Below are 22,580 nucleotides of genomic sequence, written 5' to 3' on the forward strand. Positions count from 1 at the left end.
TAATAGAGAAGTATTATTTTTTCTAATGATGAGATAGACCCAGGTTATGGTTGTGAGCTGGGTTTACACTGACTTAAATTTGTATTTCACACAACATACATCAAAACGCCAAGAAGCTAATAACCTCAGGAAAAAGTTTTTAGGTGGTCTGAGCAGAGGAGGAGAGTTGTGTCCTGAGTGTGAATTTGCAGCCTTGAAATTACCAATAAAAACTACAGGATATGGCAGAATGAAGGAGAGAGCCAGCTGTCAAAGATGACTAGTGGGAAATGCTGGTGCCGTTAATAGGAATGAGGAAGTTATATGGGAAACCAGTAGTAAGTAATGAGTTCCACTTGGAACATGTTGAATATGAAGGACTGGGGTGATATCCATTTGGAAATAATTACTAGCTGGCTGGAAATTTTTTTCATTCAACAAATGTTTATAAAGCCCTAGAGATGTCTATTTTTTTAGCATTTGATGAGATTGAAAGTGGTACAGGTTTGTTTCTTATTCCCATAAGCCTAATAATGTGGTCCCCAGATGGATTTTTTTAAGTAAATATTTTAAGCCAATTACATAAGATGTGTGATTGCTTTTTTCCCCCATCTATTACATCTTATAGTAATCGCAAATTGATGGTTTCCAAACTCAGAGACTGTTCTTAGTGTTGTTAAAAAAGTAAGTCTCCCTGTGAACATACTAGAAAACATCGAATTGTGTGATTTGAATGGGTGAATTGTATGTTGTTCTAATTACATCTCAATAAAGCTGTTTAAAAATTATTCTTTATTGCACACATTTCTGAGTAGATGTTGTTCAAGATCACTAGGTAAAAATCACAGTTCTTCATCAGTGGTAGAACTTGTGACATGCAAATAAATTATACTGGGTTTGAGGTAAAGAGAGAGTAGGTATCACTTTAATTTTTAGAATGAAGTTTCAAGCTAGTTTTTACAATATAGAAAGTATAAGTATCTTTCTTTTAATCCAGCAAACAAACATTGAGCACCTGTCCTACCCAGCCAGAGGAGTCAAGAAATGCTTCTTTAATGAGGTGATACCCTGAGATAAGTCTTGAAGTACAGTGAGGGTAAAGATACTCGGAGGGACTAGTCTGTGTGAGAGCAAGCATATGTGGGGACCTGCGCTCAGTTGGGAATGGCTACAGTGAGGGAGGATGAGAGAAAGAAAGGTCCCTCCATGTAAATACATGAAGACTCATCACAATTTTAACAGCTTTGTAGTATTCCATAATATGCTTCTATGCCATAAATTATATAACCATTACTCTATTAGTGGGTATTTGGATTGTTGCTTGGTTTTAGCTATTTCATATAATGTTGTACTGAACATACTTGTATATGTATCCTTGCAAACTTGAATGTAATTCTGTTTCAAAGGTTAGGCCTTGGTTTTGATAGTCAGCATTGACAAATTTGAGTACATACCTCATGCCTGAGCTATGACCAGTCATACTTCATTTTGTTATATAATTTTTGAGTCACCTGTCTGGATCAAAACAAAGATGTTTTCAGGTTTAGGTTGTTTGTGGCTTTGTTTGGCCATGACAAGGACTTTGAGTGGAATGGGAAGCCATTGGTGGGTTCTGGCAGGGGACTGACATGACAAATAAAAATGTTTCTAAAGATCACTCTGGCCACAGTGTTAAGAATAGAAGACAAGTACAAAAAAAGTTAAGGATCTATTATGATGGTTCAGACAGGGGAAAATGGCGGCTTGGACTAGAGGAATGATGGAGTTGAAGAAAAATGGTGGGATTCTTGGTAAAAGTTGAAGTTAGCATTGACAGAATTTGCTGATGGATTGAATATGGAGAGAGAAAAGGGTCTCAAGATTAAGTAAGGTTAGAGCGGCCTTTTCCCAACTTGGGAAGATTGGGAAAGGTACAGGCTTAGGAGAAATGATTAAGAGTTCTGTTTTGGACATGTTAAGTCTTGAAACACACATTAGATATCCACGTGGAGTTGGTGAGTAGACAGTTGAGAGATGAGGCTAGAAAGCAGGGTTTGCAATATTTTATTAATGGCTAACTCATTGATAGGTAAATCAGGAGGGAAATGTATAAAATGAAGTTTGGAAGAGAGTAAGAACTGCAGTTAACTCCTTTATTATCACTCACATACATGGTCCTTTTCTTTCCACTTCCACATGGGTCTCATTTTGACTGGAATAGAATTCAACTGGCAAGAGTTTGGAAAGGTGTGCTCATATCTAAGACATGACAGTCCACAGAAAAATACCTGTTATTCATAATCTGAACAGATATTCTAGCTTTATGGAATTGCTATGTTTTATCAAAATGATTATAAAGAAAACGTCTTTTCATTTTGACCTTCATATAAAATTAGAAATCTTTTCCCACACATACACAAAAAATTTGTGACAAACTGAGTTGGAAAACTTCTTAGTAAACTAGCAGAAGATGTTAATCACTTGGTGGTGTTCGGGCTATGGTGATTTTCTCAGCTGTAATGACTTTATGGTCCTTATACCTTAACTTTGTTTTGCCTTTGAATGCATCATTCCTTGGCCCTGTAGCATCATCTATGATCTTGGCTGTCCCTTTTTCACTGACCATAGACTACAGTTCCAAACCTTGCTCCACAATTTCAGTTCCATAAGTGTTTTTCTGCCTTTTGTCTGTGTGTTGCAAAGATGCCCACATTTGATAAAGCCTCCTTTCATTCATGGCACAAGCCACAACCTATTTATAAAATTTTAAATGCTGTGAATTAAGTCTTTGTCATTCATCTGCATGACGGAATTTTCTTCAGAAAACATAATCCAGAAACTCTGTGCATGTGAGTGATAAAACCATGTTGGCATTGATTGCTTAAGTCCTATAGATTTCAAAGAATCAAATCCAAAAGCACTGACAGATCTGTTCTTTCCAATTTGCTTGGTTAATGGACATCCTTATTTGTAGATAAGCTTAGTAGTCCACAAATATTTGAATAGTACTACTTAAACTGTGGGTAATACTAGTACATGGTAATTTAAATTAAAAACAGGGCAAGCTCAGAATTTCCCCAAGGCTTTTGCTTTAGGTCCTCTTGGAGTTACACAGCCCTACAAGTGTGTTACACTGTGATAGAACATTCTTTGATTGTGCCTACAATGTTGACTAAACCTTAGAGTGATGATTTTTTTAGTGCACAATCAAAATTATAAAGAAATCAATTTTTTATTGTTAACATTCTTGTTATAATTGGCTAGTTAAACAGTGATTAGATTTATAGCAGGTCTTAATAAATTCCTACAAAGTAAAATGGGTTTATGATTTAATTTTTTTCTCCTTCTGCTCAAAGAGAAAGGAAAAAGAGAACAGAAAAGATTGATTAGAAGGGTAAACAGAGACTGTTGAGAAACTGCTATTTATGCAACAAAATAGTTAGAAAATTCTTGCTCTGAAATCTATAGAAAACAACACCTTTAAGAGGATACAAGACTTTAAATTTTAATGTCTTTTAAGTCATAGAGCTCTGTTCTACCTTTGGCGAATATGAAGCTTTGAGTAAGGATGCAGATACTTACTAAACCCTGTAGATCTGACTACTGTTACTTTAGACACTGGCCTTATCAAAATTTAGGGATTAGTGAGAAAGGTACCCAACTCTATCTTAGAGTGCTTTAGATTTCTGTGTGTCAGCAGTTTGTGGTAATAGTGTATTTGGTTTTCCAAAGAATAATGATTAGAAACTCATGCCAATCTCTTTCCTGTTTAACCACACCACATCTGTAACACAAGATCAGCCATTTAAACCACATGGAGACGTCAACAAATACAAAGGTTGAATCTTCAAACCCAAGTCTATGAAGTAATGTCCTTTATCAAATATTAATCTTTCAAAGGCCATGGAAAAAAATTTGCTCAGGACTATGCCTGTTCCTCTGTATTCAAGATTATCAACACTAAATACTTAGAACCAGCAGTTTTCATACGCATTTGCAGTTTCTTTTATGTTTTTAAAAAGAAATATTTATGAATTAGCTACATGATTAGAGGCTTAAAAATGACCATTCTTTCATTTACTTGTATTTCTATCACTCTGAGTACCCTTGCTTTGACACACTGAAATGCCATATCATCTTTTCTAAAACTACCAGAGGTAAAGATGCAGGCTCTCCTGCCTAGGTCCCTGAAATACTGCCCAAACTGGGGCCATTTACCTTTTATCTTTTCTGTGGGCCTCTTGGATTTGATCTGTTTTCCTCTGGTTTCCGACAGTCATTTTCCAACTAGGATTCTGTCCTCTCAGCCTCGCTGCTGAGTGAATAGTAATGTCAGAGTTCCCACCCCAATATATCTATCTTTAGGTTTTTGTACCAGAAATTATAGGGAAAGGAAGGAGATAAAAATAAACCAAGGGAAAACTGTACACTGAAAAATGGTTAAGATGGTAAATTTTATGTTATATATATTTCATTACAAAAAAAATTAATTAAGGGTAAATGTGAAGTCACATTTTTATACAAAGTTGATATCCATTGAAGTATTAATATTGAATTAAAAAGAAACCTAAACCTTGGAAGTTATATAAAGTTATATTAGGTATATTTAAAAATTGAGGCCTAGGAAGATTAAGTGATTTGCTAAGAGCTGACAATAGAGCCCAGTGTTTTCAGCATCAATCCATGTTGTTTTGGAGCTATGTTCTTCTTACTCCCTTTACTTAGGAGTTACTATAACTAACCCCTCTGTCTACTTTATCTTCCTTTGCAACTGAATTGTAATGGGTTCTTCAGGACCATGCCTATCTATGTATTATCCCACTTTCCCAGCAATCAACCCGGTAATAGGAGGCACTGGATAAGTCTGGGTGCTAATAGTGGGTCAACTGGCTTGGAAAAAGTGATCAAATGACCCCCTTCTGAAAGGACACCGGAACTAGTTTTTTTTTATATCATCTTACATAATAGAACCATTAAGTAATACAGTCTACATGAGCAGTTCCTAACTAGTTGTTCATTCAGGTTGGTTTTGATATCTAAAGATGCCGTCCAGATGTATAAAAATAATACCAGTATATGTGTAAGAAGGAACAAAAAATATCACAGAAAATTGTGACAAAAAAGTTCAAAAGATTTCTTTGTGCAATTTTAGTTCATTTTATAACTAAGCAAACCTCTTTTTTTTCTAAACTTGGAAATTCTGTCAGATTATTTCTGCTGTGATAATGTTATATAACATCTCCACAATTCAGTGATTAACATCAAATTTTTTTGTCTGTGGGTCAGCTGCAGTGGCTCTTTTTCAGACTGGTTTCAGATCTGCTCCACACGTCTCTCATTTTGGGGCATATTTTTCTAATGGTAGATGGTAGAAACATAAGAGATCAAGTCATAACACACACATTCCCCATGACCAAGACCAAAAGCAATAGGGCAAGGATATACATCACCTGTTCTACTGGGAGTCATTGCACAGTCACACTACAGAGGGTATAGATATATAATCCTGTGGGGGAGTGTGAGGAATCCTGTGAGGAAATGAGAACAGAAATATTTTAACCATGTAATGGTACATTACGGAATTAACTGTCCTCTGATTCCTAAGTAGTTGAGCAGATAGCTGGGGTCTTGTTTTTTTCCAGTTAGTCTTTCCCTTTCACTGTTCCCCTTTCTCCCCTTTCATAAGTGACTTCACAGTGTCATTATTGCTTACTGCATGGGACCCCAGGAAACATACATCATAGTCAAGCCACTGGCTGATAAAATAAGGGGCCTGACTTTTCCTGAACTTGTTTATCCGAGAAATTTGATTTGCTGTTTAACTAACTTTATTCCAAGAGCTTCAGTGAAAAATTGTTCTTACTCAGCACAGCTTAATCTACACTTACGTGTAGATTAAGCTGTGCCGGAATGAACCACCCTAGCCTGGCTTCATTGTTTTCCACTCCAAATTCACTAAAATGCTAAAATGTGTCTTTAGAGTATATATATATCAAAGAAACCAAAATATTAAAATTAACAGACTTTCTTTCTTTATCATCAGCATCTTTTTCCCCAAGTTGGGCACTTGAATACTTATTCCTAAAAACTTCATGGTTTGATAAACCATAGTCTGTTCTTTGAACTATATTTCTTTCCTTCTTAAGAAATAATTACATATCAAAATAGCTATCTGGATGTATTTATCTGTGCAAAGAATGTGTTAGATGTGTGACCAGATTGCATTTATAAATATTGTTGTAACACTACTATAAATTGAGTAAATAGCACACATCAGTCATTCAAACTAGCTTAGCATGACTCATTTATCAGTCCAGTCATATTCATTACTCAGAAATAGTTCACAGCAGGCTTTGAGGTCCTGTAGGGCTGATAAAAATAGGTGGGATGAAAATACCTATTTAGGAAATTCTCTGGAATGTTTAATGCCATCAAAATGACATCATCAGTTGGCAGTATTAAATGTGACTCTCTGCACTGTCCTTGCTATTCAGTTCACAGAAATTTTTTTTAAATCACTTCCTTAAAAAACAGTTCTGGGAGTTAATGAAATGTTACTACATACATAAAAATAAGTAAGAAGACCCAGATAATGTTCTGGAATTAAGAGAGTTTATGGTGTTTTAGACAGTATCTCATCTTATGTCTCTAAGCCGGTATTGCCTCATGACATCTCTTCTGTTATTGTCTTGAGGTTTTTATTTTTTAACCTTCTTTCTCATGTGTGTCATAATTGTGTTTGCTTTAGGAATTGAATTTTATTTTCTTGTGGCTCTCACACTGGCTATTAGGACCATTCCCCAAGGGAGCGCTTAAATTTTTTATTTAAATTTTTGCTTAACAGACCCAGTGCAGCTTACTAACGTAGAGTTGACAGTTTCAGATTATTTGAAGTGCTTTTAAAATGTAAAATAGATGAGGTTTCTCACCTACTGGTTTCCCAGTATTTTAAAATACAGGCCCCTCCTCTTAGGCTTCTAGATTCTTGCAGAGTTGGACTTGCCCTTCTCCAGTCTCATCACATGCCCTCCTCTCTTCCCTGCTCTCTGTGCTGTAGCCCATCCATGTCTGCGTCTGTTCCTGGAACGCTTTCCTTCCCATTTGAAGCAGTGCTTTATCATGAATGCCTCTCCTGATGTCCCTATCTGAAGTGGCCTCCCCCAGATGCTTACCAGTTGATCAGTGATTTCCCTGGCATTTGTCACACTCTATGATTATGATCTGCCTACTTGTTTGTTGTTGCTTCCTTCACCCAAGTAGAAGTTTCATGAAGGCAAAGTGCTAAGCATAGTGGCTTACACAAAGAAGCCACTCAAGTGTTATTTGAATGAATGGCTTAAATGGACAACTCTTACACTTTAAATTCACAAAAAGGCAGACTTTCTTCCTTAATTAGATTCCTTGAGGGAGAAGCCATTGTGCTGTGAGTTTGACCTGAAGATAATCAGTGCAACTGAGGGCCCAAAGTAGTCATACATTACTATGCTCATTATTCTTTTGTAATTGATTTAATTATGATTCATAACTGAGATGTGTTTTTGTTTTTTTTGAAACATCTGTGCATATACACAGAAACTGGACCAAAAACCATGTTCTTTGTACAAGTTTATTTTTACAAGCCTTCTTGCTTGATTTGCCCTATTAAATATTTCAGATTGGAAATGTGTGTTTTTCCTAATGCATATTTTGTGTTGTAACTACTAGACTCTTATTAGACACTGCAGACAGCATGACATTGTTATGCAACAGGATAAAAAATCACTGTGTATGAGTCGCAGGGGGGCCATCAGATGAGAAATTGGGGATCAACAGAGGTGAGGCTTAGAACCTCACCCTCCCTGTTCTGAGAGAAATCTTCTGCATATGTGGATATTTTATTGCCCTTGTCTAGCTTGGATTAACACATAGTCTACAGGCACACACCTGATCATCTACGTTTGCTCTCTTCCAACACTAAACTATGTTTTCTACCTTTATCTTGTATCTACCTACCACTTCAGCATTTTATTAAAACAACAATAATAAAGAGGGAAATGTGGTATCTACATATAAATCAAGTATAAAAATCAAATGAATATTCATATTTGAACTGACTGTTTATAGTCTATAATGCATGAGCAAAACCGAAAGTTTCTGTGATGACTGCCCTTGTACTGTTCACCATGTAACTTATTCACTATGTAAGAATTTGTTCTCCATGTAAGAACTTGTTCGTTATGCTTCGGAAGATGGGAGACTGACGAAAATTAGGCTTGGGGTGGATTAATGATTGTGCATTGAGCATTGACTCCCCTATACAGAATTTTGTTGTTGTTAACAACCATTTAATCAATAAATATGAGAGATGCCCTCACAAAAAAAAAAAAAATTACACACTTCCAATTGTAAAATAAATAAGTAACCGGGATGTAATGTATAGCATAAGGAATATAGTCAAAATATTGTAACAACTTGGTATGGTGATAGCTGGTACCTAGAATTATCATGTATATAAATGTTGAATCACTGTGTTGTACACCTGAAACTAATGTAATACTGTGTGTCAACTACCCTTCAATAAAAAATAATTATCTACAAAAAAAAAAACAAAACACTGTGTATGGACAGAAGCCAATGGGATAAATGTGGAAAAAAAACAATTTTTGAAAGTTCTTTGCCATCAAGTTAGAATTCCGTGTGGAGCAGTTTAAGGTAGCACCGTCCCATAAAAAAACAAATTTGGGATTTATTACTGAGAAATACAAGTCCAGAGCCTCAATAACATCCATGATCATACAGCAGTGAGAAGTAGAAAAAGCATTCAAAATCAGGTGCGTCTGACTCCAGAACTTAATCATACTATAATTTGAAATCTCCCTAGGAACAAAGAAATCAGAAATTTTTATTACCTATGCATTTTATTAAAGATATGAAAAAATTTTGAAGTCATGTATTTGATATCCATTCCTATCATCAGATATTGCAACCTATTGGCTTCTCCATGGGGATTATAAATAATTTTAGAAAAGTTTGACCTGACCATATTTGCTTTTATTTGGTGCTGAAAACTTGAACATATAGTTACAGATGTCATTTCTAAAGGATCTTTAGAATTTCAAACTATGTGACTTAAAACTCTTCTCACTTCTCAGAAGACTATGGTTTGCTTCAGTAGTTCACATAGCTTGAAGAGCCAATTCAATCAAACAGATGTGAACAGCCGATGTAGGGAAATCACTGAAATCTCAGTTAATTGCCAGAGTATCCCACACAACAATTTTCTTTAATTTTTGTCAAACTCACAATTTGAAATGATTATATAATTCCAAACACAAGCAGAAAAAAGCAAAATGTTTTTAAATCTGTATTTTCATATTCATAAATGTAGCTCGAAGTTAAAAATTTAATGTAATTTAATATTATAAGTAGTTTGTAATCTAATGTTTAAAATCAAAATAACCTATTTTATCCTAATTCAATACATATCGTATGCCTAATCCATTTTCTATTAGTGTTCACAGTGAAAGGTGGTGTATATACCTAATGTGCTAAAAACTGTTTTTCAGGTTTTCAGGTTATTTCATGGACTTCCTTTCCTAGTTATATTTTATCCAAGAGTGATTGGTTAGAGCCAGCAGAGTTGACAAAACCAATCCTGATTTCCAGTGAAATAGTTTAATTTGACAGTAACATTTGTACTGAGCAGAGGAAAGAAGTGTTAGAGAACAACATTCAGAGTTTTGGATTTGGGTAGAGTTTTGAATTTGAATGGAGTTTTGAACTTGGGAATTTAAAGAATTGGACTTCAGAATATTTTGAAGAGAACAAATGAACTGAATTTGATTGCCTTATTAGAACCTCAGAGTTCATAGTAGTCCTATTCCTTAAAACACTATTCCTCTTCAAATTTAGTAACAAGAAATGTGAAGTCTTTGTAAATTTCTGTGCTAGGAACCTCTTGACTTAGAGTGTGGTAATGAAGTTTATAAAAAGGAAGAGGAGGTCTGTCTTGATAACATGGCAGTAGCAGGGAGGAAAGCTGTAGAGCTGAGTGACTGCTAGAAGGTAAGATGCACTGGGCAAACTTGGAGGTTATTTGTACTAAAAATTATAAGCGATGGATGAAATCCTCCAAGGCAGAGTTACTTAACCTGAGTAAGCCTAAGACTTTATAGACCCCCTTGAGATTGTATATACAATTTTATGTGTATGTTTATATGTAAATATAATTTTCATTAGATTCTCAATAGAATCTGTGACCAAAAGGCCCCAGGATGGAGTATTAAGGTGTATCTTGACTGGAGTGACTAACAAGGCCCCCTGATACAGGTACTAACTGCAAAGAGTATGAAGGAGAGCTAATGTCATCCATCTAAGAATAAAGCAGATCAGAGGTTATCCACAAGAAGGTGTTAGTTTAGATTAATTCTACGAGGGAAGGAGTATAGAAAAATAAAGGCAAAGGGCCAGAATTACACTGTGTTAGTTACATGTGGTTACATGTCTACACAGAAGAGACAATTAGTGAAAAAGAGATGGAGGAAAACCAGATAAACATAGAATCAACAGGGAGAGAGATTAATTCTGTAAACCAGTTAGGTGTAAAATATAATAGCAAGGTCATGAAAGATGAGAAGTGAGAAAAGATAATTGGCTTCGGCCTAAGGAAGTTGTTGTGGACTTTAAAGCAATATCGATGAAGCATGAGACATATAAACCACATTATAAGGGGCTGATGGGCGGAGAGTAATCATGAAAGGAGGGTAGCCTATGTCAACCCCTGATTATAAAACAACAGTAGTGATAATAATAGTTGAAATAATAGCTGCTAAGATGTTTGAGCATTTATGTGTTGTCAGGCATCATGAAGAGGTTTTTTTATTTGCTTTTTTCCTTTGAATCTTCACATGACCTTATAAGGTGGGTTCTTTTATTATCCCCATTTTTAGGTTAGCAAATGGAGGTTTTGGGAGGTTAAGTAATTTCCTCAAGGTCACATAGTTAGCAACTGTGAAGGTAGTTTGAACTCAGCAGCCTGACTCCTGAGCCTTCATTCTTAGTGCCATACTGTTAAATACTGAAAGTATCTGCAGTGATGTAAGAGGGATGTGGGAGATTTCTGTGTATTGCTATGAAGTGACAAACAGAAATGATAAATTTTTTTGTGTAAAAAGTGGGGAGAAAAAATTATAGGTACATGTTTTCACATGCAAAATGAAGCACAGAAAGTGTAAACCAAAAACTCATTAAAAAAAGTTAGACCTAAAGGCAGAGAAAGGGAACAGGGATAGGATATAGCAAGACCATCTGTTGCATAGTTTTAACTTTGGCATCAGAAATCAGGTAGGTGTTTTCCATATTCGGAAAATAAAGTTAAATTTATTTTAAATATAGGAGAAAGGAAAAAAATCCCTTTATGTGTTCAAAACACATAAATGTATGATCTTTATACCATGTTAGCAACTTACCACACAGATAGCTTTTCAAGTAGCTTTAAAATATAGTATTTGGACTGTACATTCTTAGGGCAATATAATCCCAGGATGAAAAGAACTGCAAAGAAATGTTACTTTCAAACTTCAGTGATTTTATTGTTAATATTAGTATAACTGTCTTGAAACAATTTCATGTGTATTGTAGGATAAAACAGGTAACTTCTGTGAATTTTAAAAACCAGGATCTTTCATGTAAGAGAAAAAAATACAAATATAAAAATCAAAGCAAAGTAATTCCTGTAGTGTTAAATTTGAAATGGAATTAATTCGTTATATTTGTTGTTCTTCAGAGTACTCATTTCTTAGCTCTGTCCCTGACAAGGCTTTGAAGCAGCACCAGCCCAGAGTAAAAAGCACCCTGAACACCCAGATACCGCTTCCCATAAAAACAGCTAATCCCAGTCTTGGGGCAGGAATTTTTCAGTATATGCATAAGACTTTCTTACTATGCCAGAAGGCAACAAAGGTATTGATGCTTCTGTGGTCATATTAAAAACAAGAACAGCATAAAGGGATTCCTACTGGTTAAAGACAGGACAATTTAGCATCAAAAAGAATCATGACTGTAGTTGGTTGAAACAAATTGAATATATAAAAATCCATGCACTAATTATGATAATTAAGAGAATCTTAAATAAGAGAAAAGAAAGCTAAAAAAAAAAAACATACAAATCTTAATAGTTACCTTGAAGGTAGCTAGCTAGTATGCCAACCTCTTACTCTGAAGTTTGGTACTCGAGGAAGAAGAATTATGCATTCATCCTTCCTGACCTATTTTACTTGTATTTTAGGATAACTAAACAGCCTTGACTAACAACAGAAAAATTTCATGTAATAAAGGCTGCAAGAATAAAAAAATTAGAACATCACAATTTTACAGCCCCTAATAAAATAATCGATTCAAATACAACTGCCAGTGAATGCTACAGAAAGTGCCGTGGCTCTCAGAGGGCAGCCTCCACTCCAGCATCTCAGCATCACCTGGACATGTCTGAGAAATATATACATTCTTGGACCCTTCCCAACACCTACTGTGTCAGAAACTCCAGATGTGGGTCCAAGTAATCTACTTCAACAAGCTCGCTAAGTGTTCTGATGTACACTGGAGCTCAAGAACCGTGATACTAAGAGAAAGAATGGTGAGAAACTTTAATTGAAGGATCAAGCTTTCACTCTCCAGAACTCATTTATCTATCTTAATACTCCTAAAAGTGGGAGGACCAGATGTCAGATTCCTCTCAAGTAGATGCACCTATGATACTTTCTTTCTACCCTCCAAAATAATTAAGCCTGCATCTATTCTGTTCTCTATACTTGATCCAAATTATAGGAAATAAAGAAGAGTAAGTTAAACAATATCATGATGAAGCAAAGGACAAATCCAGAATGTGGGAAGACTGACCCAGTTTCTTCAGACAGTCAGTAGCATGGGAAAATGGAGGAAAGAGGGTGAAGTGTTCCAGAATAAAAGAACTCCAAAGACAAAATGAGCAAATACAAAACATACATATTGTTTGGATTTTGATTTGAATATGCCAGCTGGGGAGATTTGAATTGATTATATTGATGTAATGAGTTATATTAGATGATATTAAGGAATTGTTAATTTTGTTAGGTGTAATAATGGTATTGTGGTTATGTAAGAAAATGTCACTTTTTTTGGGGGGGGGATACATACAAAAGTATTTAGAGTGAAACAAAATGATGCCAAGATTTTCTTCAGGTCACTACAAAAAAAAAAGGGGGGTAAAATAAATGAAGCAAATGTTGATACTCATAAGTCTGGAGGATTCATTATACTATTTACATTCTGTTTGTGTGTTTGAAATTTTCATAATAAAAGTTAAGACATCTGCAGAAATATTAAGATATATTTATTCCTGTACTAGCCTTTATCACAGTATATTGCGATTACTGATTTACTCATCTATACCACTACTTCTCAAATTGTCAGTATTGAAATACCCATTTTTTAAAATTTCTAGTCTATCATAGACCATGATTTTTGTAAAATACAATAAAAATCAATTACCATAAAAGGAAAATAGGGGGGAAGATATACAAAATATAACCTTAAAAGCTTTGTTATTAAAATCAACAAACATACAATTGCATCTCACTTAGCAGTTAAAACAAATGTAAACATTGGAAAAAAAAATTTTTTACCTGCATACAGTCATCAAAGATACGCATGTAGGCTATCAGTATAGAGAATTGCTTTTGCACTCATAAGTTTATTTTGTAACCATAATTAAGTGAAGTTTTTGATGTGGATCATAAGTGTGATTTTTGTATGTTATGTGGAGAAGTTTGGATTGGTAACATGCCCTCCCGGAGGATACTGTCATATCCCTAAACTGATGTTATTTGCAGCGACAAGTTTCTGCCTCTGCTACTTCTATTACTGATTTCTCAGCAGATGATACAGTTTTCAGGGATGCCTACACTGTGGAAATCATAGAGAATGGGGAAATATCACAGATATGCTGGAATACTTGCCAAGATTTTTGCTTAAGGAGTGAAAATACCAACTCTTTATGTAGTCGGTCTCAGTCTCTAGAAGGTAGTTATTGTCGTTTTTCTCACAGTGTGTGGTATATTTATTGACACGTGATGACTGTGGCTTTGCATGGTAATTTTAGGTTCCCATATTCCAAGCCTTTGTTTTTCAGACCATACCCTTCCTGCCAGGCTTCAAAACTTTTCTTCCACCCTGGCTGTGGTAGTACCAGTTTAGATTGATGGGCTCAAAAAAAGAGTCAATTACTGTAGATTCCTATTGTGCTTCCCTGTACTTGTTTTGTAGGCAGTAGTTTGTGTTCTTTTTCCATATCTATTCGCTTGTACTTACTCACATTGGAGCTAACTTCTGTGTCGCCCAAATCTCAAAAATCTTTTCCATTGACCAACACTGACTCAGCATTCTCAACAGAAATTAATTTTGTCCATCTGGAGAAGTTGTTTATGGAAAAATTGTCTCATTTAGAGATACAGTTTAAGTAGCATTTGGTATGGGATCTTAGGCAAAACATTACTAACTAGCCAGGAGATCAGCCCTTCAGAAAACATGTTGCTTGCCCCTCAGTAAGTATTGTCCAAGGGTCCAGCCCTTTACTGTGGGTTTCCCAGCTCATCCAGTATAGAAATGAGGCTCTGGTTTACTGTTACAAATAGAAAGCACATTGTCCACTTGCCAGTTTACTTAGATATAGTCGTTCGGATGACAGTTTTAGACATTTTAACTGAAAATTCTACATGTTTAATCTTACATAATCATTTTTTCACTTCAGAATTATGGGTGACTACTGTCTGACCTCTGTAATGGCAAAGGGAAGATGTGAAGGGTGATCATCTTGATGTGTGATAATAGCAGTTAGAGAATATAAAAAAAACATCTGCTTACATTAAAGCCTGTGATGTGTAGAGTATAGTCCTGCTGCTTCACATTTTTATCACACTGCTGATGGAAAGGTTCATGATACCATCCATGATAAAACCTGAATCGGCTATGTATTTAATAAGTACTGTACCTGTGATGTTTTGTGAATAGTGCTTAAGCAGTGTGGGGAGTACAGAAGAGAGTGATATGGCCCTATTCTCAGAAAGCTTCAGTGAAGGTATCTTTTATGTTCTAAAAAACAGTACATTAGAGTTAGGGCTGTGTATGTGTGTGTCTATCTGTATACACCCAGGCATGCACTCACACTGGGATATATATATATATACACACAGACAATTACAGTGTGAGACTGTGTTGTAAGGGATAAGAAATTCAGAGAGGAGAGATTATTTCTACATAAAGTGGTGAGGGACTCATTAGGGGCAGGGTTTTAAAAGGACAATTAGGATTTCAGTGGGAGTCTGGTAAAGAAGCTTGTTATAGTAGAAAGAAAAAAAAGTCAGTCAGAGGTTCTAGTTGCAGAACAGCTGTTCTCTTATCAATTGTACAAATTCAGCCAGATTACTTAATCCCTGTAATCTTCAACTTCCTCATCTATAGAATGGAAATTAGAGTAAAGGTTTTCTTAGAGGGTTTTTAGGAAGATTAAGTGAGATACGGGGATATGAACATGCTCTTTAAGCTGTAATGTGCTGTACAAATGTTAGTAAATTTTATAATAAGTTTTGAGGATGGCATGAGACAAAGGCATAGAATTGGAAAACAAATAAACCACATGGCATTGAGCAAAAAGTGTATGAAGGTCACTGAGTATTGATTCACCCATACAATTCCTCACTTGGTAAAATAATCTTAAATGGAAAAACTTTTCAAGATCACGTTGACTCCCCTGCTCCCTCAAAAGGTAATTCCAGAGGCCTTTCAGATTTTGAGGTGAAACCTAAAGGAGTCACAATGTTTAGTTTTATTGAATTCATGTAAACATACACAGAATTAATTTCCAGAGAAACTGCTTTAATAGAAATTATAACATTGCACAAAGACAGCTAATGTATCTTACAAAATATATTTGTTTAGAAGACAAAGCTATCATGACAGTGTTTGGTTTAGAGAGCAAGTCTACCTGTTCTTGGATGGAACAGAATTGCTCCATTTAACAGGAGAACAGGGTCTGAGCTATTGAAGCCACTTGCAGGACCCACCATATCTCATGTTACAGGTGACTTGTATAGTAACTGCATGAGATGACTGTTTAAAAGAAATATATTGTTTGTCTGATGGGATGTCAGAGAATAGATGTATGTTCTGTGTTTTACATAAATTGTGTTATTTTAATGTGGCTAGGAAAAGTATTCAGTGAATTTTTTTAACAAAAGAACAGAGGGCAGGCTTAGGCATTAAAAAGTGTTTTGAAGAAAGAAAATCCTGAATACTCATAGTGGGTTTTTTTGTTTGTTTTTGTCTTGGGGGTGGGGGTGGGGTAGTTGTGTTGGTGGTAGTCGTAGTGGTGAATTATCTAAATTCTCTCTTCTTTTACAGACTACCTTGCTAATCATGGCCGGTTAAATGAATCTGAGGCCAGACGCAAATTCTGGCAAATCCTGTCTGCTGTTGATTACTGTCACAGTCGGAAGATTGTACACCGTGACCTCAAAGCTGAAAATCTCCTGCTGGATAGCAACATGAATATCAAAATAGCAGGTAACTGGGACACAGCTAGGTCTACCATGAGCAGGTGTGAGCCACTGCACCCAGTACGCAGAAACAGACCTGCAGGCAGATGCAGAAGCATTTCTCCCAGTGACATCAAGCTTTTGCAAAGTGTATTCTATACATTTCCTCAGTTCTGTGTGTAATGATAAGTGAGGAACTAATATTATTTCCTTATTATTAATACACTATTCATTAATTTCACTCATTATTAATACATAGGGGTCTGACGTGCACCCTCAGTCTGATTTGTCGCAGCACTCTGCTGGACGAGGTGCACTTGGCTAAGTGTGAGAGTGACTGGCGGCTCACAGGCCTAGAGGAGCAGTGTGAGCTGCTGGCCCTTTTCCCTGCTCTGCTCATTACAGCTGGTAGCTGCAGTTACAGAAGACAAAGGAGGTGAGGGAAGTAGATGAGAAATACTGGGTTCACAGGCACCTCGCCTCACTCTCACACAGTAAGGCTTTGAGTTATAACCTGGAAGTGAAGGGTAGAGATTGTTTTGCTAGTTTTCCTCCTACCCTTTTCACAGTTGTAAAAGCTTTTATATTTTATATTCCAACTATCTTTATCCACGAGGTCAAAACTCTCATTCGTTGAGTAAATACTTATGTACCAGGTATTGTGCTACACTAGGTACAGGGATACAAATTAAAAAGTCGTTTCCTCTTGTCTTAATCATTGAGTAGGAAGATAAGAATAATTAAAATATAATATGATAGTTTCCCAAAAATATGTGTATAAACTGTAGTAGGAATATAGGTGAAAGAAAACAGTCTACCTGAGAAGTCAGGAAAGCTTCCCAGAGAAGGAACTATTTGAACTTAGACTTGAGAGATGAGTTAGACGCTTGCCAGGAAGGCAAACAGAAGTAGGATATTGCAAACAGGCAGGCAAACTGTGTAAATACCACAGGTATAAGAGAGAAGGAGATTGAAATTGGAACAGTGGAGAACTATAGCTCAATATTTCTTAAATGTAAAATTCCAGACATAGGGGATTGTTACAGAGCAGCAGGTAGATGCAGACCAGAATATGAAGGGTCTTGAATGCCATGCAAAGATTTTATTCTTTGGGCTATCTGGAGTGTAACCTATTGAAAATTTTAGGGTGGGGATGGGGTGAAGTGGGATGGGGGTAACATGATCAGATTTGCGTGTTAGAAAGATGTCCCTCTATGGCAGCAAAGACAGGTGGTAGATGTGGGCAGAGCAGACAGGAAAGTTGATGAGGAATCAAAAGCAGTAGTCCAGGCAGGACAATGTGGATCCGAACTAGAGCAGCAGGAGAGGCTGTAGGTGTGGGGCGGAGGGGGACTTTATTTTAGTTAGGGCTTCCAAGAAGACAAAGAGGCAGGAAGCAGAAGTTTAGCGATGTCGGAAGCAGTGGTTTTATCCTAGGGTTGTTCTAAAGAGGAACAGAGAGACCTCCAGATGAGAGGAGTTGACCAGGAAACTAGGGTGGGTGCCCACTGGATATCCTAAATTTAAGGAGAAGGCAACTGCCTTGGTTTGCTGTACTGTAGTGTAAAACAGAACTTAAAAGCCTCTGATGTGTGCATTTAACTGGCTTATTCTATGCCATTTCTTATTTTTGCCTTGGGCATTTGGGAGAAGGCAAATAATTTTTACTCAACTTACTTTAACTTTTACTCATTTTAATTTTAATAATGATTTTAAATACCAATGTTACTTATGTTTCAGGGAGGGAATGGATTTCTCATTCCATAGTCTGTGATTTTTTTCCTAAAGGGATTGCCTGAAAACGTGTTCATTTGTTACATTCCCATTATATATGTAAAGATTTGTTACTTTTGCTGTGAAATGCAGTCCACACCATTAGTGCCTCCATAGTTTCTTACCTGTGTTATTTTTTTTCCTTTCTCTTTTGACCCTGCCCACTGGTCTCATTCATTTCACTATCTTGACCAATCTGTAGTGCACTTCACTGGAATTTTCTGTTTACTTCTCCTTGACAGCTTCAGCCTCTCTAAGATTGCCCTCTTCAGAGAAGGCTATTAATTCCTAACTCTGTAGAAAAAAGGGGGAAACCTTGGCTTTGCCTTTACATTTCTTTACCTTTTCACCAAAATGGAAAACTCACAAAACAATACCTCAGAGGAGGTGTTTTTAGGCAGAGATGTCTTTTTAGTCTTCTCCCAGAGAAGTCTGGGAGTCTTTTTAGGCAGAGAAAGGTTAGCAGTGTGAGTCATATGCCAGAGGAATTACAAAGTGCTCTGTCACTAACATCGCAAAAGAACATGCAGAATAGAACACCGAAGAAACTTGCAAATGAAATATACGAACCATCCCCTGAAGGGTGTATCCAAGTTTTGCTTGACTCATGTGTCTCCTGCTATTCTGACTTACAGTCAGATAAACTGACTATTTTATAGTAGGTAAACTGAGTATTTTTAATGTCTTTATCTGATATCTAGTCTTTTATTTGTTTTTGCTGTTTTTATTTTTGTTTTTGAATATCTAAGCTTCAGGACCTTCTAATTTTTATCCAGAAGACAGGCAAACTGTCAGCACCCTGATGCTGTCCTCCGGTCAAGCCAGTGTAACAGCTGACATTCACTGAGCCACCACAGTTTGGGTTCTCTTCTGGGCGCTTTTACCGCTTGACCTTCACAGCGCCCTGTGAGCCAGTTGTTAGGTGGTCACTCTGAGACATAAAGAGATTGAATCCCCTGCTAAGGTGACTCAGAGAGTGAGTGGTGGAGCCAGAAGGCAGAGTTCTTCTCCCTGACCACGGAATCTGTGCTTCCCCCACTACACCGCTTCGTAGTTTTCAGGCATTGTTGGTCAGTTATTCCTCGAGGGGGACTCACTGACTGAATTCTGGGCACCATCATTCTGTATTTATAGATATAGTGTCCCTCCCTGATTGCATATCTCCCAAGTGGACACATGTGCACGGGCACACAGTCTACCCAAGCACTCAAATATCTTCTTGCCCACATTTTTTCTCTGTTATCCTCACCACCATTTACCTGAAATTTTAGTAAATGTTTGTTAAGCATCTATTATACTCCTGAGCTGAGTTCTGGAGATTCAGATATTTCAAAAAGAACAACAATGCAAAAAGCTCCACTCTGCTCTCACCTCAAGGAGTTAATCCAGAACCAGAACTTTAAGTAAATAAAACCTGAAAAGATAGTTGTTGTAAAGGCCGTGAAGCTAGGAGAGAGACTGACTCTGCCTGGAAGAATCAGGGAAATCATTAGCTAATACATGACTGAACAGAAAGCATTTGTGCTGGGATAGGGGAGAGGAGGAAAGGGGGTTGGGGAGAGAGTGTTGGGGTGGGGAGGCAGGGATGTCAGCTCAAGCAGACGGGGGCCGGGAGGCAGTGGCCAAAGGACTCAGAGCATGTCAGATGACTGCAGAGCAGAACTAGTGGAACACAAGTGCCAGTGAGGAATGACGGGCAAGGAGCCTGGACAGGTAGGCAGAGCCAGACCATGTAGAATTCCACATGCCATCGAAAGTGTATGTCTGTCCAACTCTGTGGGAGAATTTCTCCAGGGTATTTAGTTTGATCCATAGATTTCATAACTTTTTTATGACTCTGCTTCCCCTTAAAAACATCATATTCTGATCTCTGAGGATCCTTCTTGATTTTACAGGACTCTTAACCCATGTAAGAAAGATAGGGCCCCATGGAAAAATTGTAATAACCCAGAATAAATACAAAATTATTCCCTCAAATTATACTTTCTCTATCTATTGTATTTATGAAGATTTTTAATGCTGAATGGGCTAAATCAGTGAACTTGTTTAGCCATCTTGTATGTTGAAATTTACACCAGAACTAGGTGTAAATTAAAATATTTGTCCCTGTTTGTAAGACAGAAAATGCACTAGAAGTATCAGACTTGGTTCATTTTAATAAATACATAAACAAGGCTTTGAAATCAGCTTCTAATTTATGCTCCTCCAGTGGGTAAAGACTTCAGACATTTATGAGCCATGGATTCACCTACACCCGTGTGTGCTCAATTTTTCAATTATGAGACCTCCATAAATTGCAAAATACAAGCGTTAGGACATTGAGAGTAAGAGACAGAATACGAGGGCTTTCATTAGTTTTACTAATTGCAGTACTGTTTCCGCCTAGCTATTTTGGCTATGACTCACACAGGCATTAAGTTGAGAATAAATAAGGGAAAGGCATTTAGTTTTATTCTTCAACTTTCCTAATCTGAAATGTTTATAATAAATATACAGATAAGGATAAAAAGGTATGAATTACTTAGGAAGTTTTCAGAAAGTATCAGAATTCAAACAAGGCTTCACATGAAGAGAGTGAAGCTTGATATAGACAGGACTGGTGCAAATTCTGGCTGTACTACTTAGTAGCTGTGTGAACGTGGGGTGGTTATTTAATGTCACTGAGCCCAGGGTTCCATATCTAATAAACAGAGATTAATCTGCTTCTCAACACTGTGGTAGGGGTTCGTGGTAGTGTTAGAGACAGGGAGGGTAGCGGGTAAAATGATGGGCTCTAGAGCCAGGGTACCTGGGTTGGAACCCTGGCTCTACCACTTACTAGCTGCATGACCTTGAACACATTCCCCAACTACTCTGTCCACAGTTTCCTTATCTGTAAAGAGGGAATAATAGAAGTTCATATCTCATAATGGTTATTCCTCAATATTTGCAAAGCACTTAGGATAGTGCCTGGTACATAGTTCATGCTATTTTAAGTGTTTCTTAAATAAATTGTTAGTTAAAGTTCCTGGCACCATGTAAACACTCAATAAAAGGTCGCTATTATTTGTATTCAATGTGTAATTGATTCAATGTGAAAACAAATCCTGATCCTTTGATAGCTATATGACGCCCCTCACCAAGTTTGTTTTGTTTTGTTTTAATTACCAAGACCTGAAAGCCTCACTAATACAAATCCCAGAGGAACAGAGAAAGTTTATCATTTATATTCTAAATTGTCTCTGCTTGATGGAAATTATTTTTTTTCTGAGAGGGTCCTTAAATGTAATTAGTAATGTGTAATGAGCCCAAATGACCTGGCCTGTGTATCACAAATCTCTTGTCTTTAGCCCAAGAGGAATGGTTCCTTTCTGAACTGACCCAGGATCTCTGAGTAGCCCATCATCTGCCATTATTGCTGCCTGACAACCTTCCAACTATCTAGAAGACCTGGAGACAGGGTTTCTGTATATATAATTCCAGTTTTGTGCCTCAGAACTGAAAAAAGGTTGGGGAGGCCGAGACAGGTTTTATTGGTAAATATTTATTAAAAGTCTACCATTTGTTATGTAAAACAGAGCTTTGCATCAGCAAGCACAGTGAGATCTTGTCTTTACCCTTCAAGCCTATATGTCAGTAGCAGCCGATTAAGCCTGGAATATGGAAGACATGTCAAAAGGTCATGTTTCCTCTGGCTTTGATTTGATCTCCATCTCTCGCCTCCTCCCCACTCCATTTTGGGCCAAGGAAGATCATTTACTTGCCTCTTAGCTCATTGAACTCTCCTTGGACAAACAGATGCCTCACTCTCACCACGTGACATGATCACCAGCAATATCACATTTCATCTCAGTTCCTATTGCCCTCCTGTCAGGAGAGGAGGGGTGACTCCTTCAAAGTGAGCTGTGCAGCTGGCCTGTCCTTGCTCGTGGGCTGTGTGCTGACATGAGTGTTTGCTGATCAGTAGCCGGTTTGTGCAGTGGTCAGCTTCATCTCTGCCACTCCTGCCTTGCATTTGTCAGCTTTCATTTCCTCCATTGTCTTCTTCACTCCTATTAGGGTAATTACAAAAGAAGCATAACCCTTCAGCAAGACTGGATGCCTAATTCTACTAGTAATTTTAGAAACCGGGATAAAATTAACCCTAAAGCCATCTGCTGCACTGTAGGGGTTTTGTTTAAATTATAAATTAAACATTATAACACACTGCTGGAGATTAAATATTGCATTTGTTGTGTTGGTTCCTACAAATCATTTACCTTTTCTTAGCTTCAAGACTGGTTTTCAATGTTTTGTTTGCTTTTGTCCTTTAAAAAAATGACT

At 36.9% G+C, this 22,580-nt stretch overlaps 1 protein-coding gene across 5 annotated transcripts in view; it reads left to right on the forward strand.

Annotated features, from left to right (window-relative positions):
• Positions 1-22,580, forward strand: part of SIK2 (salt inducible kinase 2) — a 120,447-nt gene that overhangs the window by 68,671 nt on the left and 29,196 nt on the right. For 4 of the 5 annotated variants that reach the window (XM_036919705.2, XM_036919706.2, XM_057490660.1 and 1 more), the window contains exon 4: positions 16,372-16,533. In XM_036919705.2, coding sequence (XP_036775600.2) covers positions 16,372-16,533 — 162 coding nt within the window. Of the gene's footprint in view, positions 1-12,223; positions 12,572-16,371; positions 16,534-22,580 lie in introns of those variants that run through there. The other variant, XM_057490661.1, reaches the window with a different exon arrangement.

Source organism: Manis pentadactyla, chromosome 13, assembly GCF_030020395.1.
Source record: "Manis pentadactyla isolate mManPen7 chromosome 13, mManPen7.hap1, whole genome shotgun sequence".
Lineage (NCBI taxonomy): Eukaryota > Metazoa > Chordata > Mammalia > Pholidota > Manidae > Manis > Manis pentadactyla.